This window comes from Mugil cephalus, chromosome 9, assembly GCF_022458985.1.
Source record: "Mugil cephalus isolate CIBA_MC_2020 chromosome 9, CIBA_Mcephalus_1.1, whole genome shotgun sequence".
Classification (NCBI taxonomy): domain Eukaryota; kingdom Metazoa; phylum Chordata; class Actinopteri; order Mugiliformes; family Mugilidae; genus Mugil; species Mugil cephalus.
Genome location: NC_061778.1, coordinates 10,010,445 through 10,036,760, shown reverse-complemented (window position 1 = coordinate 10,036,760; position 26,316 = coordinate 10,010,445). Strand labels below are relative to the sequence as shown.

The 26,316-nt window shown below is 41.1% G+C and overlaps 2 protein-coding genes and 1 long non-coding RNA gene across 3 annotated transcripts; 1 reads left to right on the top strand and 2 right to left on the bottom strand.

Annotated features, from left to right (window-relative positions):
• The first annotated feature begins 514 nt into the window (after window positions 1-514).
• On the top strand, window positions 515-15,594 carry LOC125013051. The gene is made up of 6 exons (XR_007113354.1): window positions 515-580; window positions 671-806; window positions 5,841-5,973; window positions 6,466-6,512; window positions 9,882-10,031; window positions 15,348-15,594. It is a non-coding gene; the product is annotated as an uncharacterized LOC125013051 (long non-coding RNA).
• Window positions 6,544-12,956, bottom strand: si:ch211-229d2.5 (zona pellucida-like domain-containing protein 1). The gene is made up of 11 exons (XM_047593337.1): window positions 12,910-12,956; window positions 12,632-12,755; window positions 12,103-12,323; window positions 11,559-11,743; window positions 11,385-11,457; window positions 11,202-11,299; window positions 9,898-9,978; window positions 9,413-9,581; window positions 9,215-9,323; window positions 8,173-8,193; window positions 6,544-7,998 (listed from the first exon to the last, which is right to left on the bottom strand). The coding sequence occupies exons 2-11, from the start codon at window positions 12,726-12,728 to the stop codon at window positions 7,862-7,864; spliced, it is 1,191 nt and encodes a 396-aa protein (XP_047449293.1). The 5' UTR covers window positions 12,729-12,755; window positions 12,910-12,956; the 3' UTR covers window positions 6,544-7,861.
• LOC125013049 (zona pellucida-like domain-containing protein 1) lies at window positions 14,969-20,652 on the bottom strand. The gene is made up of 10 exons (XM_047593335.1): window positions 20,191-20,652; window positions 19,055-19,275; window positions 18,751-18,932; window positions 18,293-18,365; window positions 17,565-17,662; window positions 17,154-17,234; window positions 16,780-16,951; window positions 16,597-16,702; window positions 16,008-16,037; window positions 14,969-15,519 (listed from the first exon to the last, which is right to left on the bottom strand). The coding sequence occupies exons 1-10, from the start codon at window positions 20,327-20,329 to the stop codon at window positions 15,338-15,340; spliced, it is 1,284 nt and encodes a 427-aa protein (XP_047449291.1). The 5' UTR covers window positions 20,330-20,652; the 3' UTR covers window positions 14,969-15,337.
• Window positions 20,653-26,316: the final 5,664 nt, after the last annotated feature.

Below are 26,316 nucleotides of genomic sequence, written 5' to 3'. Positions count from 1 at the left end.
ACAAATAATTGTGCAAGGGTTTTATCCGCAACAAAGCTTCATGCCCAACCAGTGGATCGTTGGCACAGTTTCTTTTTTCCATTTCAGAATAGTTATTGATTTGCTTTAAAGAACATCTGAGTTTATCCCCAAGCTATAACCCGACCATTAGACCGCTGACTGGAGAGTTTGCTTGGTTTTAGAGCATCATGTGAGCTGTTTGCGGTTGTCCAACTCAGCTAATAACAAGATCAGACATTGTGTATCTTTTCACTGTGTATAAAGTTTATTTTTACACTGCTGAATATCCTTTGTATTACTCCAAATGCTTACTTGATTGCCTCCTCTTCTCTCTTGTCGTGCTGAGTCTTCATATAAATACAGTTTTTAAAAAAAAAAAACTCAAGCGTAGATATAGATGTCACTTTTATATCTGCACAGTTCTTCTTAAGTCCAGCTTCTACTTAACACTTCTTTTTATTGGCAGTGTGTAAATGTATGGCATGGACTATAAATAATGGCTTTCATGTCATCCAGTGCTTGACTTCAGCCTCCGGAGGAACAAAGTGTGGGCTCTCTGACATCACAGTGCCATGCTACGGTAAATAAAAACCATACCACACGGTACATGACTCAGTGTAGAGATCTGGAGGGAATAAACCAGTCGAAAACTATTGCTTCATCTCCACAGTGCCCCAGCTTTTCCAGTGTGCCTTGAGAAAAAGGCTTCCTCTGCTGTACATTATTGATGTGGCTTGAATTGAATGTCTCTTTGTTCCTCCATCGATGGACACAAGGCGCGCGTCTCCCCTACATGGAGAGTAGTGGTGAGTGGTTAAGGGGGGGGGCTGGAGGGTAGCGCGGGTGGATGACTCACCCCCTGTCCCATCATGCGGCAGGGGATTCATCCATCACATTAAGAGGTGCCGCATCAATCATTAACAAGAAGGCCTGCGTTGAAAGGATGATGGACAGCTTGACAAATAAGTTAAGATGAAGTGGGACAAGGTGAGGCTGGCCTTTTTCACTTTTCAGGCAATTTATTCAAGACACAACAATGGCATATCCAAATGCAGGCAATGAAATGATCCTGAATAGAAATTGCTATAATTCGAAAAAAGGGAGAAAATAATGGATAATGGGTTCTCACTCAGGGAGCTTTAAACTCAACTAACGTGAACTCACACAGTGGATTTGCCGACGCTTTTAGAGCGTCTGAAGTGTCGGGCGCAGGCGTCACTTAATACTTTTCTCCTGGGTGGCCAGCTCCTGTTGGAAAGCGCGCCGGCGTTTTACATTCTCACCAGGTGTAAGGCAGGCACACTCAGCTCATCCTAAAGTCTTGGAAAAACCTTTGAGAGGATTTAAACTGTGGGTTTGGTATCCACTCATCCAGAATGGGATTATTCAGCCTTTTTGGAGGGATTTTGACATTTTAACAGTCTTTATTCAGGCTGAAGTTTGCACCAAACCCTTAAATCTGATCGTCTCTAGTCAAGACATGCACCTACTTGTAATTCTACCTGATGTTGTGTAAAGTTGTGTTATCAGGTGATGAAGACACCAAGGTATTTTAAGATCTGGATCAGATAACAACGTGCGACCTTAAAGGCTGTCTCTACAGGCTGCCTCCGCTCCGTGCAGCATTTTAACATCGTTAGCTAGCTGTTAGCTAATTAGTGGTTTGGTTTAGCTGCATTGTGTAATCAGTCATTGACAACAAACCAGCTTTAAAAACTCACTCTACCTGTTCGGCAAGAAACGGCAGTGGAACATTTGGCAGATAAACACCTGGTTATATCCTATCCTAGTTTTTGGGAGCCATGGAGAGCTAAAATCATTAATGTAATCTATTATCAAACAGCCAGAAACATGATCTCAAATAAATGCCACTGTTTCTCCTTTTATTGATGTGCAGAAATGGACTGTTTTCTTGAACTTTAAAGAGAGTTGAATAGATAATATGTCACTGTTGTCTTTTACAACTGTTGCCATGGTTTCTTAAAATTAGGAATCAAGCATCAAATATTAAGGATTAACTTTTTTTTTTTTAATTAACCCCTGTATAAAGACACAATCCTATTATGTGTCTGTTTGACTGGTATCCACTACAGTGATTCATAAAATCACACAAATGTGGAAAAATAATTCCCTTAAACACCGTGCATTGTCGTTTTTAACAAAATTAATCTGAAATGCAGTAATTAATGCTTGTCCAGAACTACTTTTAGTCTTGGATCAATACACATTTGAGGCTTTGTATTGCTCTTTCTCATAATAAAGAAAACTTAACGTATTGTTAAGGCTTAAAATAAGAAGTTTTATTTTGACTGTCCTGGTGAAAAACAGCGAAGTTTAAAATTTGTAAATCAGTGTCATTTAATATTCTGCTCACCATAATAATAATAGGAGGCAGTTTGTGTCACATAAAAACTGTTTTTCAAAGATATTAAAACATTAAATTCAGGCTGTATAAATTCCAAATATATTTCTCAGATGAACAGTCACCAGCCCTTTGTGTCATGACCTTTTTTTTTTTTTTTCTCCTGTAGCCAAATCCCCCCGCTCATTTTGGCAATCAGAGTTCCTGATTGCACTCATTTGGAGCCAAGGAGCTCGTCAAAGCCACGGATCGAAACACATTCTGAAAAAGTATTTGGGTACTAATTTTAATAATAGTGACTCACACTCCTCTCGGTCTCATTTGAATGTGTTGTCACAACTAATTTCATTGTTGGCATTTAACTGAGGTGAACTCGCTGGAATCTGATTGGCTCTAAGTTCACTCTCTGTTCCTTGAATGATACCGAGCAAGTTCTTCTTTCTTGCCTCTGAACCTCCGCAGCAACTGATTTGCTTGTGGAAATTAATTCTGATCAGCGGCTCAAGCTCTCGTACTCACGAGTCACTTTTTACGCTTCGAGCTACATGTCAATCATCTTCATGGCGGCTCAGGCTTTTCCCCCTCTGCTTTTGATTTATCTTTTTTTGCCTTACCTTTTGCGGGGATCAATGATTGGAAATAATCCTCTCTCGTAAGACATTTACGGTCAAGTGGGCGCCGGCGTGGATAGTTGTCGAATTTATCCCAAAACAACCCTCCGAAGGCTCAACAGCGTGTCCTACATTTATCCTTGTCCTCTCCTGCTCTCAGCGCTAATTGGACCAACGCTGACTCACATGCTCTACATGCACTGTACTGATGTTGTACCTACACTTGGGCATATGCTGCACTCATATTTTATCACATAAACACCAGCTGCTGATAGAGAAAACCTTGCTTGAATTTTAGTTGGAATCACAAGTATGTTCACGTGTGTTATGCTCGTAGTAGCAGATGTTGCCTCGAGCCACGAGTCTCAAACAGAGATGAGGGGATGTCTGCAGAGGTCTGCTAAGCCCCATTCTTTCTGACTATGCTTCTCCAGATTTATGTATTTTTTTTTTGGTATTTTTTAAAATGTGTAGTCTTAACCCGCAGCTGAGTCTGATTCTGGTTATATCAGGCAATTTATGAGTTGTTCTCCTGAAAACCCGTTGGAATCACTAAAGGCAACCGTGCCGTAGTATTTCAGGCGTACAGCACGCATGCCATGAAGTTACCCTTCAAGTCTTGGTTTAATTACAGAAAAATAAACTTTTACTGACATGATATCCAAGTCAAGCCCGGAAGCCAGACCTGTCTCTGCCCACATTGTGTTTGTGGTGGAGTGAGTTCGTCGGGAGTTGCTCCATTGGGAACTGATTATGCTCCAGCAAAGAGCTGCTTGTCCAATCATATTGTTTTGTAGAGCTTTAAGCTGATATGAACAGGAGAACAACAGCAACGTAATCAGAAAGTTCAATCTGAGCGCCATACAGTTGAATTTGTTTGCAACAAAATGACTCAGATTGGTTGGAGGACCATCCAATTGCATGTAGAGCTATTTTTTGTACTCTAATAGCTGGCTAATTTCAGTTCCAGTTTGGATAAATTGGAATTCTTTCCAGCTTGGATGGAGAAAAGCTTGACTCCGGTCTCTGAAGCTGTTGCGAGCTTCGGTTGGAACTCATGACCTTGTGGTTACATCATGGGAACTCGTGTACAGATAGCGCTTAGCGTTCAATTGTCTGAACATCAGACTTAAGCGATGAGAACAGTGCTGCTAGGCAACTGTTGGCCTATTTACCAACCATTTTCTCCAAGGAAACATTGATCTCACTGCACCGTCATGTCTCTTATTAGATTCTTATTTGTTTGTTTGTTTGAACTGCATGAGAACATTAGCCTCAGAGGCCTATCAGTCCATTAGCTGAAGCTAACCTGCCTCTGTGAAGCCAGGAGACAGTTAGCTGCGAGTGCAGCGTAATGGAAACATAAAAGGAGACCAGATAGCCTATGGGGTCCTTTTGCTGACACTATGAAACCAATATAAAATTAGCTAACATCGTAGCACAACAAAAATAGAAACCTTGAGCAATTAGCTGCTCTGTCCAAAGGTAACGGATGCTCTGAAAAACCAACCAGTTAGCTTATTACCATTCATATCTGTCTGTTAGCTACTGCTGAACTGAGCATTAAGATCTATAAAGGCAAAGCGTGGCTCCAAAGGCTGCAAAATCCACTGGGACTCGATCAAAAAGCCGACTAATCTGCAGCTTTTTAAGGGTTTCTGTAGCAGACTCTCATACATAATAGCCAGATTAGTTAATTTGTGTGTTTTAGAGGTGTGGTAGCTGGATTACTCCCAGACAGAGCCATTAACTTGGACGTTCATTCCGCCAACAGGTACTAAAATTGTGTCAATATGGTCTCATCTCTCCAGCTACCAAATATTTGTATTGCCTTGAATTGCTAAAATATTTCTATTCAACAAACACAGGATTTAGTGAAGAAAGGTCTGTCCCGTAACCCTCATTGTTCAGTTTTTTTTTTCTGATATGACGCGAACATGACATTACATTTTGTCCAGTTTCCCGGCTTCACTGTTTCATTACAAAAGGTTAATGGAACAGCTGGACCTTCCAGCGTGACTTTGTCAGCTCAGCGGTGCGGTCTTACTTTGTAAAGTTTCTCACATTTACCTGCCCTGAACCCATCCCCGTGTTATTTTATTTTTTTATTTTTCTAATCAGCTCATTAGTCGGACTCTCTCTCGCTGTTTATTCAAAGTCATCTTTCCGAGAGTCTTCATGTTCAAAATGCCTGCCCTAAATTACAGCTGGCCCATCAATTTTTCATGATTGTGCTGTCGACTAAACTTAATGTATAGCCTCCAGACAGACTCATGTGCATATTAATTCGCATGGAGATGACAAGACAATTATTCTTCCAGCTAAGGACAAAACCCACCGAAGCCCTGTTACGAACCATTTCATGTCTTTTGCGCGTAATTGTCTGTGAGGTTTAAAAGCACGCGATCCAAATTGCGCCAGCGAGGATGTATTGCAACATGACTTGAGTTTAAATATGATAAGATGCAATAAAATATGCGCTGTCAGGGGCGTCATAGGCAAGTGCAATACAAATTTCTAGCTGCTCTTCACTCCAGTTCCCCCGCGGCTATTAACATTTTAGAGGGCAGCAGCTGGATCCAAAGGTTAATGTCCACGCCATTAGAGAGCGACAGAGCACGCGTTTATCCCTGTTGGTTTAATTAAATTACAGCGAGCTCATAAAAGGGGATTTATCCCGAACATACAGTTACCGCAGCCCTAATGGAGCACTACCTTCCAGCTCGGCTGATTTATCCCCCTCATGTTTCCAAGTGGGTCGTCTTGTCATGGAGTTTGTCATGGCCTACTTAACAATATAGGAACTTGTAATTAGATCATTTGTCAAGTCAGCTGATCGCTTTGCTTGTTCCTTTCACGGTGTACAGGAGAAGACGTTTCACTTTTCCCCGGGCTGCTCGGAAAATCATCGATCTTACCTTCTCGTAGCCGGATAAAACCAGGCAGACTGCGAACTCCTCAGCCCTTCAGAGAGCTGACGTGACGCTGCTTTGAGGAGAGGTAAGCTCCTGATGATGCAAGAGCAATAAGACAAATCCTGTGTGTATCTGATGAATTAGAAATCTATATCTTTTATGTTTGATACTCCTGTGTTTAAAACCCCCCACAACATGTATTAATTAAGTTCAGTGTGTGGACAGGTAAGCCGTAGTGAAGACCTTCAAAAAGATTTTCTTTTTTCTTTTTTTTTTTTTAAAAAAAGTGGTGATTAGACACCCTCTAGTGGAGGGTCATTACAAAAATTCCTCAAACTTTCTTTTATCTCCTGTGCTTCCACATCAAACACCAAACTGAAGGAAGCTCCTGAAAGCATGAATTTGAAATACCGATATTCATATTGAACAGCTCCACTTTCTCTCTTTTTTTTTGCGACAACTACATTCCGTCTGTTATGAAACGGCGCATAAGCGTGTGCCAGCTTTACTCAGCTTGATGAATTAATCCTTTTCATTTCCTTGAACAGAACATAGCTAAAACCTTCTTATGTTTCAGGGGTAGGTTCAAGTGGACTGTGGCTCGGAGTGTACGCTAGACCGCAGGTGAGTGTCTGCTACCGTAAGACAAGGCCTCTTGTTTCATATCAATGGGCTTTTAATACATAAGTGGCATGAAAATATACACAGTCACTTTGTGGTAATGCACAAATTTCCTCAGAACAGTTGCCACAGTCAATATTACGGTACTGTTCTAGACTAATCCTCCTGATATTTTGCCAGCTTGAATACATCATTCAAACAAGCAAACTCTGCAAATAAATAACTAGTATTACCCACTTCATCCTCTTGGTATTGTTTCACGAAACCTTTGGAGTATTTTGAAATACACCCACGTAGTCTGCATGGCCAACAGGGTGCAGGGTAATGGCACACTTATTATTATTATTTTTTTCATCTAGAATTTAATTAATCAAACATGCGTTTCTACAGAAAACATGCAACATGTCAGATCTGGCTCACACAAAACAACATTTGCTGCTTGTGCGGAACAGGTAAATGAGGAAGTGTTACAAGGCGCGCTGCCCACGGTCTGTGTCAGTCATGACTCATACACAGATGTAGATTTTTATTTATGACCCGAATGGTTTATATCGCTTGAATCAGAGGATACTTAGACGCTGAAATATGTAAAAAATTACATTTTATTGCTACACTGCAAAAAGGGATTTTCAAAAAAGCAAAAAAAAAAACCTTGCATGAAAGAAATACATCTGATATTTCGTTCTGAGACAAGAACCTTGTGCTCATTTTAAGAATTTTTGTCAAGCAAAAAAAAAAAAGCTTAACCCATTTGTACAAGATGATTTCATTGAATATCAGAATATTTTGCCTCTTTCTAATGATGCTGTTTTTGCAGTGTTTGTGTATTTTCTGTGCAGCTGTAACTTAAAGGAGCAGTTGGACATTGTGGAGAATGTTCTTTGCACAGAGTTTACTATTAATCTCTTGTCTGTATGCTAAATATGTAACTACAGCGGCTGGTCAGCTTAGCTTGAAGTAAACACTGGGAAGAAGGCGGACACAGCAGACTTTCTTGAGTGGAAAAGAAATAGTATGTTTTCTAAAATGTTGAACTCTTTCTTTCTTTCTTTCTTTCTTTCTTTCTTTCTTTCTTTCTTTCTTTCTTTCTTTCTTTCTTTCGTTCTTTCTTTCTTCATCATGCAGTGCGCCCTGATAGCTGAGTTATTCAGACTTCCCCTTCCATAACTTGTAATGGTCTGTGAAGGATTGGAAAAATGCATTAAGTGCTCCAATCAATAGTTTCCTTCAGTACAGCCGAGTCCTACATACATACATTATGCACCTCCACCCGTATGTGAATGTCACCCTGTCAAACTCAAGATGTCATTTAGCTCGAGCTGACCTCCGTTCATCAACATTATGGGCCGCTGCTAGCTTAGCCGCTTCAGTTTCCGATAAAACGCCGCCGCCATCAGAGCGGCCACCACCACCACCACGGCGAGGACGGCCACGGCGATCTCCAGGCCGACGGACGCCCCGTCGCCGTCTGACTCGCCGGCGGACACCGCTGTGCACAAACGAGAGTGACACCGTGACGCGGGGCTTTATTCCCGCAGACAAGGGAAGATGTTGTGACTTTCTGCTGATAAGGAGTGCTTTTCATTTCTGGAGGAATTTAATTAGTGAAAACTTTGAGGATAGCTGCTCTCTTGGCAGTCGAGTTAACGAATGGCACACTTACCCTCTTCGTCGGAGAGAGCGGCTGCAAGAAAGACAAGAAACATCAATATTTCATTAAAGAGGATACAATAAATACATTTTTAGAGAGAATGAGGACAACAGCAGGAGAGGCAGAAAGTTGGGGTGGGTGGATTTTGATATGACATTTACCAAAAACTAATGGAAGGCAGCAGACTATTACCATATTGTGTTCCATTGTAGGCTGTAAACTTATACCCTTATGTGTTGATCTATGGCATTTTTGTTTGGGCGTTTTGAAGGCATGTTGAAAGTATTAAATGAAATTACTGATATGACTCCAGTTAACTTAACATAAAGACCAAAACATCTGGAACACCTGGCCTGGCCTTGTATAAAATTAAAAATCCACCTCTGGCCACCTTGTTTATTTGTCCCATAAAAAAATCAAATATAGGTGGTTATGGTGGTCGTTCCACCCAACCAGAAAGTACTGTCGTTTATTCTAAGCTTAATATTTACCACACAAACCAGATCAAATTAAAAGCAAATTAAATTTCCCCAATCATCTCACGTGCATTAAAATTTCTTTATACTTGCCACCTCATTAGGTACACCCGTGAAAACAAATGCTTTCTAATACAACAGCCCTGCACTGACTTGTAGGAGGGCAGGAGAGGTGGTTATTCAACTGGATGATCATTGCGGAGGATGTAGTTTGGGGCGCTGTTAAACAGGATTGAATTAAACACAAAAGTGTTTTTTGTTATTGAGCCTGGCCTCACTAACTAAAATGGGGTTGTCACATCAGTGGAAACCTGTGTCAACACAATTCAATCCAATGGCACTAAAACCGCAGCCTCCAAAATGAAAACTGACAACTCAGTCAGTTATATAGGGAGATTTAGTGCGGGGCTGTTAAATAAGAAAGCGTTTGTATTGTGTAACTAATGAAGTGGCAAGTGAGTTATATGTCTCGTTTACTGCTCACTCTTAGATCAAGGCCTGATGATGATTTAGGCCTTTTAATCATCAGTCACTTAACAACACATTTATGCATAAATAAGGACGCACGGGGGACGTACAGTTCTCCGTCTTGGCCTTTATGCCGACTGTGAGCACAGACGGCTCAGTGATGCTCTCCTGGATGACAGTGGTCTCCGCGCTCCTCCTCCTCCTCCTCCTGTTGCATTGCTGTGGATCAGACCAGAGTGAGGGGCATGAGTTGAGGCCTCGCCCCGCATTGGAGAGCTGTGCTTGAAATGCACGCGGTGCCTCCCTGCCTTGAATGTGCTGCAGGTGCTGCGCTCGCACAGTCGGGTGATGCAGTGCAGATAGTAGGTGGAGACGGTCTCATTCTGCTGCTCGACGAAGCGGAAAGCTGGGAAGTAGAAGCGAGCCTGCTGGCTGTCTCCGTTCTCCAGCATGGTGGTCATCGGATCTATGGAGCACCTTTCAATAAAAGGCGAACCTCACAAGTGCCCCAATTGCACAACACATGGATACATACAGGCAGTGTATTAATAATAGAAAGGAAGGGAGACGAAATCAAGTCTACGGCTCCCTTTGGATGTAGGTAGCTGTTTAATACACGGAAGACCTGAAGTCATGTGTGAAGGTTTAAATTTAATGCTGGACAGCTGGACCCAGAGGCAGAAATCATTACTGGTCCTGAAGGACTGGAGGATCTTTACAAGTTACAAAAACACAGCCATTAATTTTATTTTTTTTCTTCTCACTGGATTTCATTAGGTGTTTTGTGACTTACGAGACAAACAGATTAAAGGAGGTGGAGTTGGAGGGCACCGGAGACACCGAGGCGTAACACCGGTCCAGAAGAACAAAGTACCTGTGGAGAAAGAATGAGGTCCCCAGCACCGAGTCAGAGACTCCAGGTCACAGGTAGAATCCTCAAATTTACAATCTATCAAAACACAGTTTATGTGATCAGAGACCAGGAGAGACATTCACTCAGCTTCTGATTCAACATCCCGGACATGTATTTATCAAAGTGCTAACGCAGAAGCTCAAGCTTTTCTGTAAATTAAAGATTTTTACCTCTGCCCATAAACCTCAGAGATTGGATCAAACCCTTTAAAATTACAAACACTTGAAGTTGGCAAGAAATCGATCGGAAAACTCTGCAGGATATATGCACTCACAGTGAATGTACAAAATATCATTCGTCATAATGACTAAAATGAAATCATCAAAAAAGTTGAAGAGTTTTTTTTTTTTTGTGCAGCTGTGCACAATCAATTTCGTTTGATTTTACTGTCTGCCCTTGTAAATGGGATGTAAAGGGTACATTATTTTTGTCCCGGTTCAGCTTGATTTCAATCATGGTTCCAATTTAGCCAATATCCTTCTACTTGTTCTTGCTTTACATAATGTAAAATGTTCACATTTCATCATGCAACTGCAGAACAACACACTAAAAAAAAAAAAAAAAATCTAATAATGAATGAATGATATATCAGTTTTAAAGTTCATACTTTTCTTTTCTAGTGAGTGTATCAGTACGAGTCTTACTTTAGTTTTTTACTTTCACATTACTAAAATAGAGGACGTATTACTACTGGTGGTGAACCGTGCAAAATTAAGTTAAAGTATAATAATATATCAACTAGAATTTTTTTAAGTTAGTTGGATACTGAGGCAGCCTTAAGTACTCTAACTCTGGTGTCTCATCAAGGCGTAATTTGGTAGTTTAGGGGCCTAAACCTAAACTACAAAATGAAATTATCAATTAGAGAGAATATTTTTTTCTTGTAATTACCTGTTTAAGCCTTAAACTCTTATTAAAACAAAGAAGATTGCAGAGGAAATGTCTTTTCCCTTGGATTTTTCTAACAACTATGACAACAACAGGTATCGACTAAATACTCCTCTTTATAAGTGGACACAGCAATTGGTTCAATATTTAGTGTTGAGCTGTGTTTAATTAACTCATAATATGTTTAATTATGCTCTGAAACTTCATGCATTTCATGAAGTTTGATAAAAACAGACACAGGCCTGGAGGTAAGCAAAGAAAGGCTGCAGAGGTGATATAACATCAGTGGTTCTTACTGGGATGTCAGGTTGGACGCCACCACCTGCACGTAGATGTTTGTCCTCAGCTCTACGCCCAGAGGTGGCATCACAAGAGGCTTGGTGTAATTTATATCCTAGAAGGAGAGAAGATCAAATAAGCTGTTATGTAACATTCCAGGGCGGAAATGTAAAGTGTGCGAGACACGAGTAAGGTTGCACCTGATACAAGGCCATGCTGAGGGTGCTGATGAAGCTCCCATTGTTGTCCATCAAAGCGATGGAGGAGGACGACCTACAGGGCAGAACAGAGTGAGATCACCGTTTGTGCGCAAGGTGAAATGTTAGAAGTGCTAATGTACTTTTTAGCCTCGCATATCCTAACTGTACACTTACACGTCCACCTGGGTGTTGTTGACCAGATACTCCAGCGGATAGGCGCATGAGTAGTAATACTTGAGCTCTGCATTGTAGGTGATGGTCCCGATGGTGGGGTCGAAGGATCGGACCACCCCGCTGACGTTCACTGTCTGGATGTTGGAGAAATCTGAGAATATTCCCGTCCCTGGTGCGCTCGTGGTCTGAGGAATTATTTAACAGACATATGATTATTTTAACAAAAATGCTCACCAGCACCTTCCACGCAGCATGCAGCGGTGATGAAATCGCTTCAAGAAAGTGGAACATCTTCCTTAGCATTTTCATCAAAGAGGAGGCCGGGTGGATTGGATGCATCGAGAACGGACATTTTTAACTCGTGCATGTCTGGCGAATTTCTTTTATTTCTACTTTGAGAGCTCTCTTCTTACCTGGCTAAGAACACAGACACCTTTCAGTTTCTTATATCTGCTCAAAGTCTCCTCAGATGAAGGAGCGCGTGCCCCATGATCGGCATCCCTCCAGACTTGAAATCAGAACATTTCATTACTGCGACACTCACCAAGAAGTTACTGCCGCAGGCGTTTCCTTCTCTGATGGGGAAGCTGAACCTCACTACAGGAGGAGCCACGGACGTGTCCAGCGTCCCCTGGCAGTTCGCAATGTCCATAATGTGGTTGAGAATCAGTAAACTCTCGTTGTATCCGGTGTAGATAACCGGGCAGATCTGAATAATCAGTTCGATGGCAGATGTGCCACACACCACTGAAATGTCAGTGTACTCTGGCGATGAAAAGACGGCAGTGTTGTTACAAGATGCTTAAACTAAGCAGTGTTAGTTGAAACTACTGCTCAGTGTGTCTATTACTCAGATGGAAAATTATAATAATTTATTTGAAGAATAATTTGCACATCTGGATAAGCATTGCAAAAAAGACTGTAATTTATAAATAATAAAGTAAAGGATTTAAAATGGCAAAACAGACAAAATGCAGTAGTGTGTAAAATAAACATCTGATGTAAGACTCAGCGTGAGAAAGATCAGACCTTCAGTGCCGGACTTGAAAAGTTAAAGTTCAAGATCGTCTCACCTGGTCGTCTGGCGTGAGCTCCGCAGTCTGTCACGTTGAGGGCCTCTCGGCCCGCAATACACAGGGACGTCAGGGCGAGGAGGATGAATAAAGCCATCTCACCGCTCTGCCCTCTTTGAAAAAGCTGAGACAAACACAGCACATGTCAAATACAGCAAACCCTGAAATATATCCGTCATAACGCAGGAAACATCTGTAAATCCACAGAAAATAAAAAAAAAATAAAAATCCAAATATAGGTGATTGATCCAGAGCTGTCAATCATGCCTGGATCTTACCTTCTCAGTCTCTTTTCTGGTTTAAGATGAGAAGGCAGTGGGTTGTTTTATATATAAGCTGGAGATGTTTGTTGTGCGGTCACAGCGCCGTCTTAGGATTGGATGGAAACAGGGTCACTGCCACTTTGGTGGGGCTCCTTCAGTGTGCGTGAACAATTCGCTTTTTGTGGCTGAGGCACTGCGGTCCTCTCCTGGAGGCAAGTTATGAAACTCAACACAGCACCCTTTAAAGTTACATCTCTGAACAATGTCCATAAGGCTTTGTGGCTTTGTGTGAGAAACGCAGCCCCCTTTTCTCCAATAATGTGAAACTTAATAAAGTAACCATATGTGTGGTTTCTGGTCACCTGGGACCTCACGCACAATTGAGTTGTTGTCTCCTGAGCTGTTTTGCGGTTTAATGTAACCCAGATGACTCTTAATTTGACAAATTGCTCACAGACGATCTTACATTGGGTGACTTTTGATCCCTGGCATGTTGTCACCAACAAACTATTAGTCGGGCAGACAATGTGACTGACGCATATCATGTTCAAGCCAAGCATGAACGTTTTATTTCTGGAGTAGATTTACTTGTGACTATTTCTGTTTGTGGCTGTGACTCACAGCAAAAATCCCCCGTTTCCTCAGAGCAGAGTGTAAAATCTGTTGACGTTCAACCGAGAAGGAAAATGGATGACGGACAGTTGGAAACCCGATCTTGTTAGGTGAGATACCTGGGAAGAAAAAGGCTCCGACTGGGGTCAAGCAGGAGGATGGGCGTCTCTGTCAATCTTTTGTCAGCAGCATGAAACTGCAGGACATTTTACACTAGTCATGACGTGCTCACTCAAAAACCGAACCCCTCTATCCTCACGCACATCCTCCACTAACAGCTTTTGTTTGCTCTTGAGTCGCCTGAACTTGACATTCACCTCATTTCCATTTTGGGATTAATCAATTACCGTCGATGGTAAACCGAGAAGGGGGATGATAGCGTTTATTCCTCTCGTTTCAGCTATCTGCGGACATTGTAGACGCCGAATACATCACAAAATGACTGCTGAAATGAGGGATTAGAGCGATAGAGCGCGGTGAATGCAGCAGGTCATAAAAAAGTCTCCAACACATCGGACATTTATATAGGTCATCACAAAACAAAATCGATACGGCCAAAAATTGAAAGATTAATTCTGCCAGTCATCAAATGAGCTCCGGCAGGGACCTGGTATTTAGTTCATTTTCCTGGAGATTGGACACCCACGAAGCAGTGACATTTGGAAAACCTGAACAGATATGTGTCAATATCAAAGAAGTAAACATTGGCGATCATGGCCACATAAATCATGGAGGAAATTAGATCAGACCTATGTCAGGAATTGTCCATTAACTTTGGTCACACTGATTTACCAGAACCAGAGGGCACGTAGGGCTACACAGAAATACACGTTTAACACATTAAGCCGAACAAAGATCTAATCTACTTCTAATATTTTCTAAATGTCTTAAGACAGAATTGTTGGGTCAAGTTGTCACAAATGCCTTTTAAAATGGATGAATATTTAACATAAGATGATCAATACCACTCTTATGTTTGTAGGGTGCAACTATAACTACAGGAGCTAAACTTCCAAAGCTAACAGCCTACTACCTGCCTACTAACACATTTAAAACTCACTCATTTACTTGTTTTAAACCACTTGATGTATTTACACTTCAGTATTAAGCAAAATTCATGGAAGTGTTAATTATTGAGCTTTGTTTTTTTAACGTTTTTTTGTTGTCTCAAGACAAATGTAAGCTAGCGGCTAGCTTTATGCTAGGCTAAGCTAGCTAATGCAGATAGCTAACACATTTATCTAATATTAGTATTAATCTCTTCATACATTTTACTGCATAACAATGAACAATTTTATTTTCTTAAATGCTCCCAAGTACCGTTTAAGTGTTTATCTAAGAGCCAAGCTGAACAAATATGCACAAAAATTCAATGCTGAAAACAAAAGCGTGAAACTTCAGTATTTGAATTCACCTTTATGATTAAAAACCGAACAATGTTCACCTGCTGGTTTTTACATGATTAAAATTAATATTTCACCTTAAGAAAAAAATACAGACAAAACAACAGTGTTTTCGTTTTGTATTTTGTTGTTTTTTTTCTTATTTTTCTTAATTAAATTCTAACAGTGACTTTTGTAAGAATAAGGAGACAATGGTTCCTAGATAAAAAAAAAAAAAAAGATAAATCATTTTCATTAAACAGTGAACACAATTTCTAATTAAAAAAAAGGATAAAAATGTTGAGGTATGTTAAGGCAATAAATATACTAAAATAATAAACACATTTAATGATGTTCGCACAAAGGCAAGACTAGCCAAGGAAAAGGTTAGACATTTTTATACAAATACGTGATGATAATAATAATAATATTAAAATACAGGTGTTTATTCATTTAAAGCTGGAGTTCCAAACACCTGAGACCGTGGCCGTCGGGAGGCGGGACTTCTGCAGGATGCGGCGGAGGCGGAGCGTCAGCAGGAAGAAGCCCATGCTGACACCGCCCAGAACGACCACACCTGAGACCAGAGCGCTGGTCACCAGGTTCAGCCGCCCGGAGGCGTCACGAGATGCTGGAGGAACGAAAGGTGAACAAAAGCAGAAAATAAGACACATTCTTCACGTGGGTTTAAACTGGGTTTGATAAAAAGAATCATTTTGTTTTTGTCTTAAGGCGAGACATTGCAGATGAATAGGGTAAAGTTTTTAACTAAAAGATATCCCCATGAAACTTCTCCAATTGATTACTTAGATAAACACAATATTTTCTTTGTATTGCAAAAATATGTGAATTTATATTTAAATATGCAAATGAAGATTTATCTACTTAAATGTGAGCTCATTTGAATACATTTCCAGAACAGAAATCTGAATAATAGCTAAATTTACAAAGGGAATTTTGGATATCTCTTTTTATCACTCCATAAATCCCAAAATACTGTCAACAGTCCAAAAATAATAATAATTTATTTATTGTCATTTGGTGTCTTTTCATCTTACCAATGGACTTGGACACACGGGTTATTTTAAATGTTTTGTAATGTTGCATGAGGTTACTCACCGAGCTGGGAGTTATTGACGGGCGTTTCATCTGGAAAAGAATTTACAAGCATTTAGTAGAAATAATAATCTAATCAGACTTTATGCACATATTTAGCAAATACTATAACAAGTCAGTGCTGCATTCAAGTACCTTCTTCTCACCTCTTGAGTGAGTCAGGGAAGCTTTTTCCCTGCTTTTACTTCTTACTTTACACTTCACCCAAACCCTTACCCACTATATGTGTTCTATATTAAACTCGGCCTAGTGCTATTTATGAATATACATTATTATTATCATTTTGCATTCAATTTTAAGTTATCCAAATAACACACAGGTTCAGATATTATGTGCTACAGTAGGGTGTTGACCAAAAGATAACGTCTTCTGCCTCCATTTATCCCTTTTTTTAAAAAAAAAAATATGTTGGATTCATGTTAATGTGTATTTAAATAAATCTGATTTTTTAAATTTAAAACAAAATATATAAAAAATGTCTAATCAATCAAAGATTTTGCGAGCCCCCTGCAGTACCTTCACGGACCCCCTGGGGGCTGTTGAAGACCTAGGACCTAAACTAATCCTCTAAGACTTAGAGGAATATTCATACCGCTCCTGGTGATGATGGGACCAGCAGTGATGACAGCGTTCCCAGAGGCCGGTGGTGGGGAACCGAGGCTCTCCTCTCCGTCCCGTCTGCGCCGTCGTCCACAGATCTGCCAATCACATCATGATATATCAGCCCCTCACTGAGGTCAGCAAATAAAAACTGACTCACAAGCCGCATTCTTACCGGCATGAGCATGATGCAGTCGTCTGCTCGGCATAGCTTAGTGACGCAATGCAAAAACACGGTCGACATCTTCTGGTGTCTGTGTTTAACAAAACGGAAAACCTCAAAGGAAAAGCGTCCCATCTGGCTGTTCCCATTCTCGAAGACCGTCGTCTGTGGGTCTTTGTTGCAGCTGTGTCAAAAAAAAGCAGACACACACAGGTGCACACACTGGAAATGGCTGATCTGAGGTCAACATGTATGCTTAAGCTTTTACCGACAGGAAATAGCATTCATAAGAGGGATAAGCCATGTGGAGAGCCTGAAGAGGTAATGACTCTCCTTTGTGGTTTATCAAGTCATCATCTTGGAAAAAAAAGAAGAAGCAAGATTACCCAAAGAAAAGGTCATAGCGGAGTTCATCATTAGGATTCCCTGAGGGCGTTGTGTAACAGTAGTCCATCAAGATGTTCCACCTGCAAAGGGACAAAACTGTTAGATGGGATGGAGAATAGAGATGGGAAAGCACAGGTTGGGCTTTCTTCGCTGCAGACTGGCGCCTTCGCAAAGAATAATAGCATAATGGCGTAATGAACGCAGGCAAATCTTAGAAAGTAGATCTGTAAAAATGATGGTGGGAAAGATGCTGCAGAGTATCCAGAATGATATTTCTGCTTCAGAGATGTGGTTATTGGAATGGGACAAATCTCTGCTACACAAACGATAATTGTGTAGATGTTTATGATCTCTGAAAAATTAGCAGGAAATCAATGTTCAGTAGTGAGGAGACGGGTGTTATCTGGTACCGTTTGTCTAGGTTTGTGGCCTTCACTGCAGCAAAGACTCTGGTTTTCAGAGCTAGTCCAGCCATCGGGATAGACAGAGGCTGGTTGTACGTTGAATCCTGCAGAAAAAAAAAAGAAAAAGGAAAATGATTCGCTTAATAGGCCGTAAGGCTTAATGCACTTAATCTATTAACAACTAAACAAATGAAAAAGACTACAACATCCAAGGCATTACTTTTCATTCTTCTGACACTCTCTTCGTCCACACTGCACACATCCATGTTATTAAAGAAGGCCACAGATTATAGTTATATGTTTGGAAGAGATTAATAATAAAGTTCTAAGAAGATATACACTTTATCTATAAATAATACATCCCATTGTCTAAGTAATTTCATGAGAAGAGGTAAAAAATGTTTTATTGTAACCATTAGCTCAACACTGTACATGCTGTGCTTTTAAATAATGAATTAAGGAATATCTTTAAACAGCTGGGAACTGTAATTACAAACATCTCTCAAGGTGAATTTGTTAGAGACTATTTTCAGTGGCTGATGATACATATACAGATATAATGTATTTCTCAGCATTTACAGCAGCAGGATTATATTAAAATAACATGAAATATTAACAGTTTTTATAATAAAACATGTATAGTTAAAAGCAAGCGTTATTCACAAGTAAAAAATGGTTCTAATCCTTCGTGTGCTGAGACGAACGCTATTGCACATAATAGGTTTAACACTCACGTTGTACAGGATCATGCTCAGCGTGCTCACAAATGTGCCGTTGCCGTCCTTGACGGATACAGCCGCAGAGGAGCTGTGGAGAGATGCAACGCATTTGTTTCATCGAGTTCACCTAATAAACAACATCTTGAAAGGAGAGTGTTTCATTTAGTATTATGATAAAACTACTTCCATTTATTTACTTGACTTCAAGACAAACATTTAGAGTGTGTGTGTGTGTGTATGTAAATCAGCTGGCGGCTCATTAGGAGATATGCTAATAAATGTAATAAATGGTTCTCAAAATACCATAGGACGCAAACCCGCTCAGGCTTTTAAACCAGGCATTTAATTGTCGACGCAGCGTTAGAAAACAATAAATAAAGCTCCTAATTAATCTGAATTAATCCCACTGAGCAACTCCCGAAAGGTCAAGCTCTCTTTTGGACACTGAGGGATTTTGTTTGGCGGCAACTTACGAGGCCAGCTGTGAGTTATTGACCAGATACTCCAGAGGGTAACTGCAGCTGAATTTATACAACAAACCAGGCAGGTAGCTGATTATAGTCGGCGGGTCGGGGGTGTCGATGTAGCCAGAGACGTTCCCAATTTGCACCAGAGACATGTTCCCGTAGGCGTTGGGCCCGTACGCTGTGCTGACCTGCAGAGACAGGAACACCAGTCAGTCACTCTGCTTTCCCCCCGGAGTCAAGAAAAAAAACACGGCGAAGTTGGTTATTGATTAATTTAAAACCGTGTTGTAGTGTTCGGGGCGTTCTTTACCACCAGACTGTTGCCGCAGGCCTCCAGGGTGCTGAGACTGATGCTGAACAGGACCGCCGTGGGGAAGGTGTTGTTGTTGATGAAGCCGCGACACTGGGCCTCGCTGTGGTGTCCGTTGAGGGCCAAGTCGGCCGCCGTGTAGCCGGAGTACAGCACGGGGCAGAAGTTGATCTTCAAGGTGATGGTCTGAACCCCGCAGTAAACACTGATGTCCCTCTCACCTGGAGGAACAAACAAGGAATCTCTATAAGTAAAGCTTTTAGTCGCGTTTGCACATTTCCTGCGTGATTGTCGCTTCTGCACACTCACTCACCAAGAAACATCTCCCAATTACTGTGAAAGGATACACGCAAATTGGTATTTTTCCTAAAATGCTGCAAACCAATCGTTTTCTAGTTGCTGTTTTGGAGTCGCAGGTGCTGCCGTCTTAATATACTGCCACGGGTATAAAATAGTCCCTGATTAGATAGTGCCTCCAAAATTTTTATTTATTTATTTTTTTGAAAAAGAGAGACGCTGAGAAAAAACAGGTTTAAGTCCATAGTAACTTGATCACAATCACTGCTGCAAAGGTGACTCATGCGCAGCTTCGTGTACCGCTATCTTTCAAGTTGAGAGATCAAGCAATTAGCACTTTAATAAGTTTCAAATCAATATCACAGACGCATCCTTAAAAAAGGTGTGATTCAGTGTGAATTGAAAAAACAATGTGTTTTTTATATTAAATAGATAATATTGGGTGAAGATTTTTGTGTTATTCCGTCAGCCCTTTATATCAGTGCCAGAGATTTTTAGATACCAGGAAACGTGCAATGGAGAAAGAGACTGGCATGGCTTATGAATCTATTTTTATTTTTTTTGTCAGACGAAAAGGACAAGGCATCTGTGTCCTCATTTGTAATCACATCTCTCCTGTGCAGACGGAGGCCAAAGAAATATTAAAAATAACCCACACAGAACTATATTTAAGTGTCAAAAAGTGAGCGATAAAAATAGCCCTGCGGCCCTGCAGCCGGTTTGTGATAGTGTGTTTTAAACCGTGGGTTGAAGCCGCGTTCCACACCCGCAGGCGGAGCGGCAGCGCGGCGTCAACGGGCTTGTGGAAGAGAAAACGTGTTGTGCGGCGGCGTTCTCACCGGGAAACCTGCTGTGGTAGCTGGCGTCGCAGTTGTATCCATTGAACTGTGTGGAGACCGAGCCGGCGTTACTCATCAGCAGGAAGATAAAGCACACTCGTGTCATTTCAGCACCTGAGAGAGGTTTGTCCGCTGTCATCTTCAGAAGGTCAGCATTGCATTAACCACATTCCTCGGGTGTGTGCTAAAAAACAACACTTGTCTCGGAATAAGACGCTGAAAAACAACGCTCCCCCGCTTCCTCGTCTGCTGCACGTTCTGACCTCTATCAAAGCAGTTCAGCCTTCTGTCCCTGGGCTCCCTAACGCGTCTTATCCTGCTCCCTGCGCCCTCTTTTACCTCAGTCGCTCATGTCGACCCTCTACCTCCATTACCCAACCTCTTTTAAAGTGAGGTCACCCTCTCTTTCCAGCTCATTTCATCCCATCCCTGTTTTTCTCCTCACCTGTTTACCTGTCTCCTTTCTTTTCCAAAGCAATTGTCTGGAACCCCTCTTCCGTTGTCTTGTGACGATGGAAAAGTTCAACACAGTGGCATGCAGTTCTGGTGGCATCAGGCCCCCAAAGCAAACACATCAGTCTTATCTAGATGTTTTCAACAAAAACCCCGCTGCGGTGCAGAACATGGGAACCTCTATCGGACCTGAATGGACTGGACAAATCTTTTCACAGCGCCAAGAAACCTGATCAGGCTCGGAGGGTTCCCACTCATCTCTCCTCAGTCTGATCTGTCAGATCACACAAACTGTGGGCCTCAGCGGGGGGGAGGGCCCAGCTCGGGAATTAAGCTGTCATCGGCTGCTGCTGCGGCCTACATTCACATCAGCATAAAAGTCAACTCACGGTCTGATGCAGGGCTGTGTGTGGGTAATTGTGATGCACAAGGCATCACTTAGAGTAACGGCATTCAGGGGTGCATGCACCCAGAGAGCGGTGTGTTCACTGTTGCAGAAGGTGAGCGTGGAGTCTTGAAATAACACCTTTGATTTTACTGTAGCGGCCCATCTGAGAAAAAAAAAACAAGAGTTACATTAATATGTTGAATGAAGCGGTAGTCTCTGACCTTTAAGCCGATCTATATGGAGTTAAACAGGGGTGCAGGCTGGTGTTGGAGCGTTAAAGTAAATGTTTTATGATTCCCATAAAAAGACAAAACCAACAGTCCATCCCTCGATTTAACTACCCTGTCTGTGAAACTAAATGAAGACATAAATCTTTGCAAACAGGTCAAAAAGTATCGAGCTCCAGCTCTGAAAAAGGCAAATCATTAATGTTTGGTGAGATTCTTTCTTATGGTATATATAAAAACAATTCCACAGCAAAGGTAGCTGGACTTTCTGGGTCTCTTGAAGACGTTTCACAACTCATCCGAGTAACTTCTTCTGAACTTACTGACCGGTGGGGAGTTTAAGTTTCGTCAAGACAGGCAAACTGTCGTGACTCATCAGAGATTGGACGTGGGCCTTCTGAGGGTGTCCCGTGATGTGGGGGCCTTTGGGTCTGATGGGTTGAGGGAGGTAGGGGGTCCTCTGTGGATCATCCTACAGATACTTGATCAGTTTGGGATCTAGTGAATTTGGAGGCCAGGTCAACACCTAATGCTGGGGATATCTGCTGCCATCAAGGAGTGTCATTGCTATGGGGTGGGGGGTGCCTGTTCTGGTATAGGTGGGTGGTGCGTAGTTTCCCAGCACGTTATTGTATTGTCAAAAAAATAAACAAGAATCAATCAAGAGTCTTTATTGTCATTATGAGAACATAAAGAAATGTTCTTCTTTAAAGGCACAAATAATTACACAGACATTTAAATAACACTTAGTAAAAGTAAAATAGAAAGGACAGTCGACAGTGTTATTCACTTCTTTTCAACAATGCATCTACATCGTTGATGCAGAAACCGCCCCGTTCTGCCTCATGACAGATTTCTCTAATCTGGATTATGTAAATTCAGTCAGTTTGGTTTGGATTCAGAGGTAAAACACACATCTTTGGCGCCACCAAACACACTGAATGAGATAACCATATACCCACCTACCCAGATGTAGATAGACAGCTGGACCCATCCACACCTGAAGGCCAATTGACAGTTTGGAGGAAAACATTATAGCCAAATATTAGTAATAGTAGAATAGAGTTCTCTTAACAGGAAGGTGGACTGAGACGTCACCAATCATCCGCTTACAAAACACTCTCTCCTGAAAGGTTTTAACCCTGAACACACTCCCAAGTTTGCAGAGTTTCTGGCCATTTGTGCATCGTTAGAAAATCTCTAGTCAGCTACATCCTAATTGCGCCCTGTGATGGATTGGCGACCGGTCCAGGGTGTACCCCGCCTCTTGCCCAATGACAGCCGGGATAGGCTCCAGCAACGCCTGCGACCCTAGTGAGGATGAGATGACATGAGACATTTTAATTGCTGGTTGTTATCTGGTCACCTAATAATGGGAATTGTACGTGTGCACAACCCAACATGTGTCCAAATAATAAAAACTCTCTGCCAGTCATTTAGTACAGAAGAGGCCACTTGGAAGACAATACAAGGTCTTTAAGAGAACTTTATTTTAGCTTCGTTTTAACGTAAACACATTAATGATTTGCTAAAACAGCCATTCTCCAGGGACGTTTTCCTGTGTATTAATAAACATTTAGGGCTTTTAGAGAGAGCATTTAGAGCAGCAGGATGGTGAATGAGGGGCCGCTTCTTGTCCATTAACACAGTTTGCAGTCAGTGAGAACAATCGGACCATGCTCGGGTTGGATGTTTTTAAAACATCATTCTGTTTTGAGAAAATCATGACGAGTATGAGCAAAGCACCGAGAAGAAAATGCTGCAAACTGTTCCAATTTCTATCTCATATCTTTGTCAGTCGATAACGTTTGTGGCTGTTTTTTCAACAATATGAATATGGCAACTCATGTTCTCTTTTCTCCTGTTTTGTAGTGAATGCGATCTCTAAAAAGTGCGACCGTTTCCAGACGGATTTAAACATTTCTGGGCCCTTCCGTCTCGTCCTGTACGTTCGGGCACATGTCCAGACGTGGGAAGACGTGAGCCGCCCTCATGTCTCCTGCGTCAATCGCTTCAGACTCGTCCCCGTCTGCGGTCTCACGTGTCAGACCCAAACTGGAAGCTGCCGCAGACACCTGCTGGCCCACAGCTGGCTGCAGGTGTTTGCTATTCACGCCTCCTCTCCTGGCTCTGTGATGAGGTAGGGCTGAAATCAAATATGAAGCGCATGCAAGCGGACAAGTGCCTTTCAGAGCAAACAGGATCAGATGGCCAGTTGCACGTGAAATTAATACGCACGCTGAACCCATTACCGTCCTGCTTATTTTACAAATCCCACCCAGCAAGTGACCTGTTTAGCTGAGGTGTACGGCTCATTCACGGGACTTTCTTTAAGGTGTAAGGTTAGACTGGAAATCTCACACTCAGGAGTCCGTGAAAAACATGCGCCCTCCCGCCTAAAACAATCCTCGGCATTGTTTTCTTCACTCACATCCTGCCAACTTGGTGTTAAAATAATTGAATGATGTGTGCGAAGCGACCTCACTTCGACTAATAATCAACCACATCCAGTGCTTTTTATTTGCAGATAAACCTCCCCGCGTCTGCGTGCAGCTCTCCTCGCCTCTGCGAATGCTTCCTGCAGGTCGTCGTGCTCGGAGACTTTTAATAGCTCAGGACCGACCGCCAAACTCAGATCTGCCCGATAGAGCCGTCCCTATCTGATCACCCTGAAACACCCAGACTCAACAAACAGTCATCTAAATCGCAGAATCCAGGCCGCAGCACAAAACCCCGTGAGAGTGCGGCGGTAATCTGACGCTCCAGTTTTAACACAGGCGGGAAAGTGAAGCCCTCATCAAAGGCCCTGCTGCGACTTGATCCTCAGCGAGTGAACGTTCGCGAACGCAATAAACTTCGTCTTCCCCTTCCATCTCCTTCACTTTTATTATCGTTTTTTTTTTTTTTTTGGTCTACCACAACACAACAGCAATATTCATAATGTATTGTGTTTTAGTTGCCACGGACAGAAAGTGGAAAGTAGCAAATCTGATAATGATTTACAACGCTCTAATAATGCAGTTAATTAAAAAGAAAAGTTTGTTTATTGAGGATGTTGCTTCTGAAGAGGAAAAATAAATGAACCGGTTGTCTTTTTTTCTTTCTTTTTTTTAAGTTTAATATATGTTTGCAGAGGACTTTTCGTGTCTCTTTTGTTGGGCTGAATGTGTGAAAATTCTCCAGGGAGGAAGAAAAACCGAGAGGATGACTTATTGTTTATGTATGAAACCCAACGCTATATTTAGAGAAAGCACGAGAAGCGCTGCTTCTCAGTGTTGTGACCTTGTCAAGGATATCACTCAAGGAATGTAGATATTTTTGTCTCTTATTTATGTATACTCACTCGTATAAATACATATAAATATGCACCGAGGAGAAAGGTGGATCCTGCCTCTGTGTAGACAGATTAAAAGTCAAATCATTCATTTACGAGACTAAAGAATTGGGTCAATATCTGATATGATGTTTCCTCAGAATATTAGATCAGCTAACAAAAATTACAGTGTGTACATTGGCAGGCAGGATTTAAAACTGGGTTTTAATGTAAATCGATAGAGTAAAATGCAGCCTGTTATTCGTGTTGAACTGAAACAGGGAGAACTGCATTGACATGATTCAGATTTTACTTATTTATGGAGTCTTGTTAGCGACTTATAAAAATCGAGGTTCTTTTCATTAAAACAATTTATGACAACTTGGCCTGACACCAAATCCAGGAGGAGCAACGTGAGAGACTTCATGTTAGGAAGGAAACCACAGCACTGTGCTGCCCCCCTGTGGTCTCCGTGTCACACTGCACACAGCTGAATGTTGGGTTATTTTAAGAGTTTAAGATTTTTAAGACTTTCCTTCAGCATCAGTTTTTGTTGTGCATTTAATGTATTTTTTTTATATTATAGTTGAAATTATTTTATTTTCATTAGAGAATTCTTTAACTTTATGTGTACAAAGTAAATTGAAGTGATTGATAATTTACAACAACTATTCAGTTCATTTAGCACAAAAGATTCCACATGACCAAAAGTTGCTCAAAAGAAAAAGCACTTTACTCAGTACTGCAACTTGACATGTCTACAAAATAAATATTCATAGACATTTCCACTCTGCCTCTTGAACTAGACTGTGATACTATTCCTGTGAATATGTTAGAATAAAGCAGCAAAATTCCTCAGGGATTTTATATTTTATTTATATCTCTTTTGCAGTGCTCAGTGTACCTTCATACTCTAGCTATTCAATAAAATTACACGTGTTTGATTATTTATATACATACAAAGAAAGTCGGGCCTCTAAATTACTCAATGTGAATTTCTCCTTAGTGTCACACAAGTGTTATTTAAAATAAATGTTTTTATTCAATGACACAACAAAAAAATTAGGAGTTTGGGTTAAACATACAGCTAAAACATTAAAGTCAGATATCTCTGTTTAAACAGACATGTTAATGAAAATACACAAATACCCATTTAAAACATTGATGAATCCATATAATGAGTGTCTGACTGAAAATCTGTGGTAAAAAATAATCCAAATTGAGGGAGCACTAATAATGCAAAAACAAAAAAGTGTCACCACTAATACAAAAACAGAATATCCAAACATACATTTTAATTGTAAATAAAAGCATCTAAAGGATCCATCTAGATTGAATCTGTGAATGCAGTGAATCTGCAAACTATTGCCAGTGTCCTGATTATTTCTTAAAATGAAGTCAAGGCTGCGGCACTGAGAGGAATCCCTGATGAGTGTTGATGTTCACACTTGATGTTATTCTCATTCTGATAAAGAAATGAGGAGCTGGACCTTGTTGCAGCGACAATACAGCGGACAAACAGTTTCGAGGAGGAGTATTAAAATGTCTCGGTCCCATGAAACAAGCAAAAATAATGCAAAGCCGTTATTAACTTTATTCCATGTTATTTTCAGTTGTTTGTTTCATTTCTTATCTCCTCTCTCCTGCTGAGTCTGTGGGCTTATTGATGCAAAATGTTGTGAGGGAATCAAAATGAATAAATTGTGTTGTAAGATAGCGAGGAAACAAGTCAATAAACACACAAA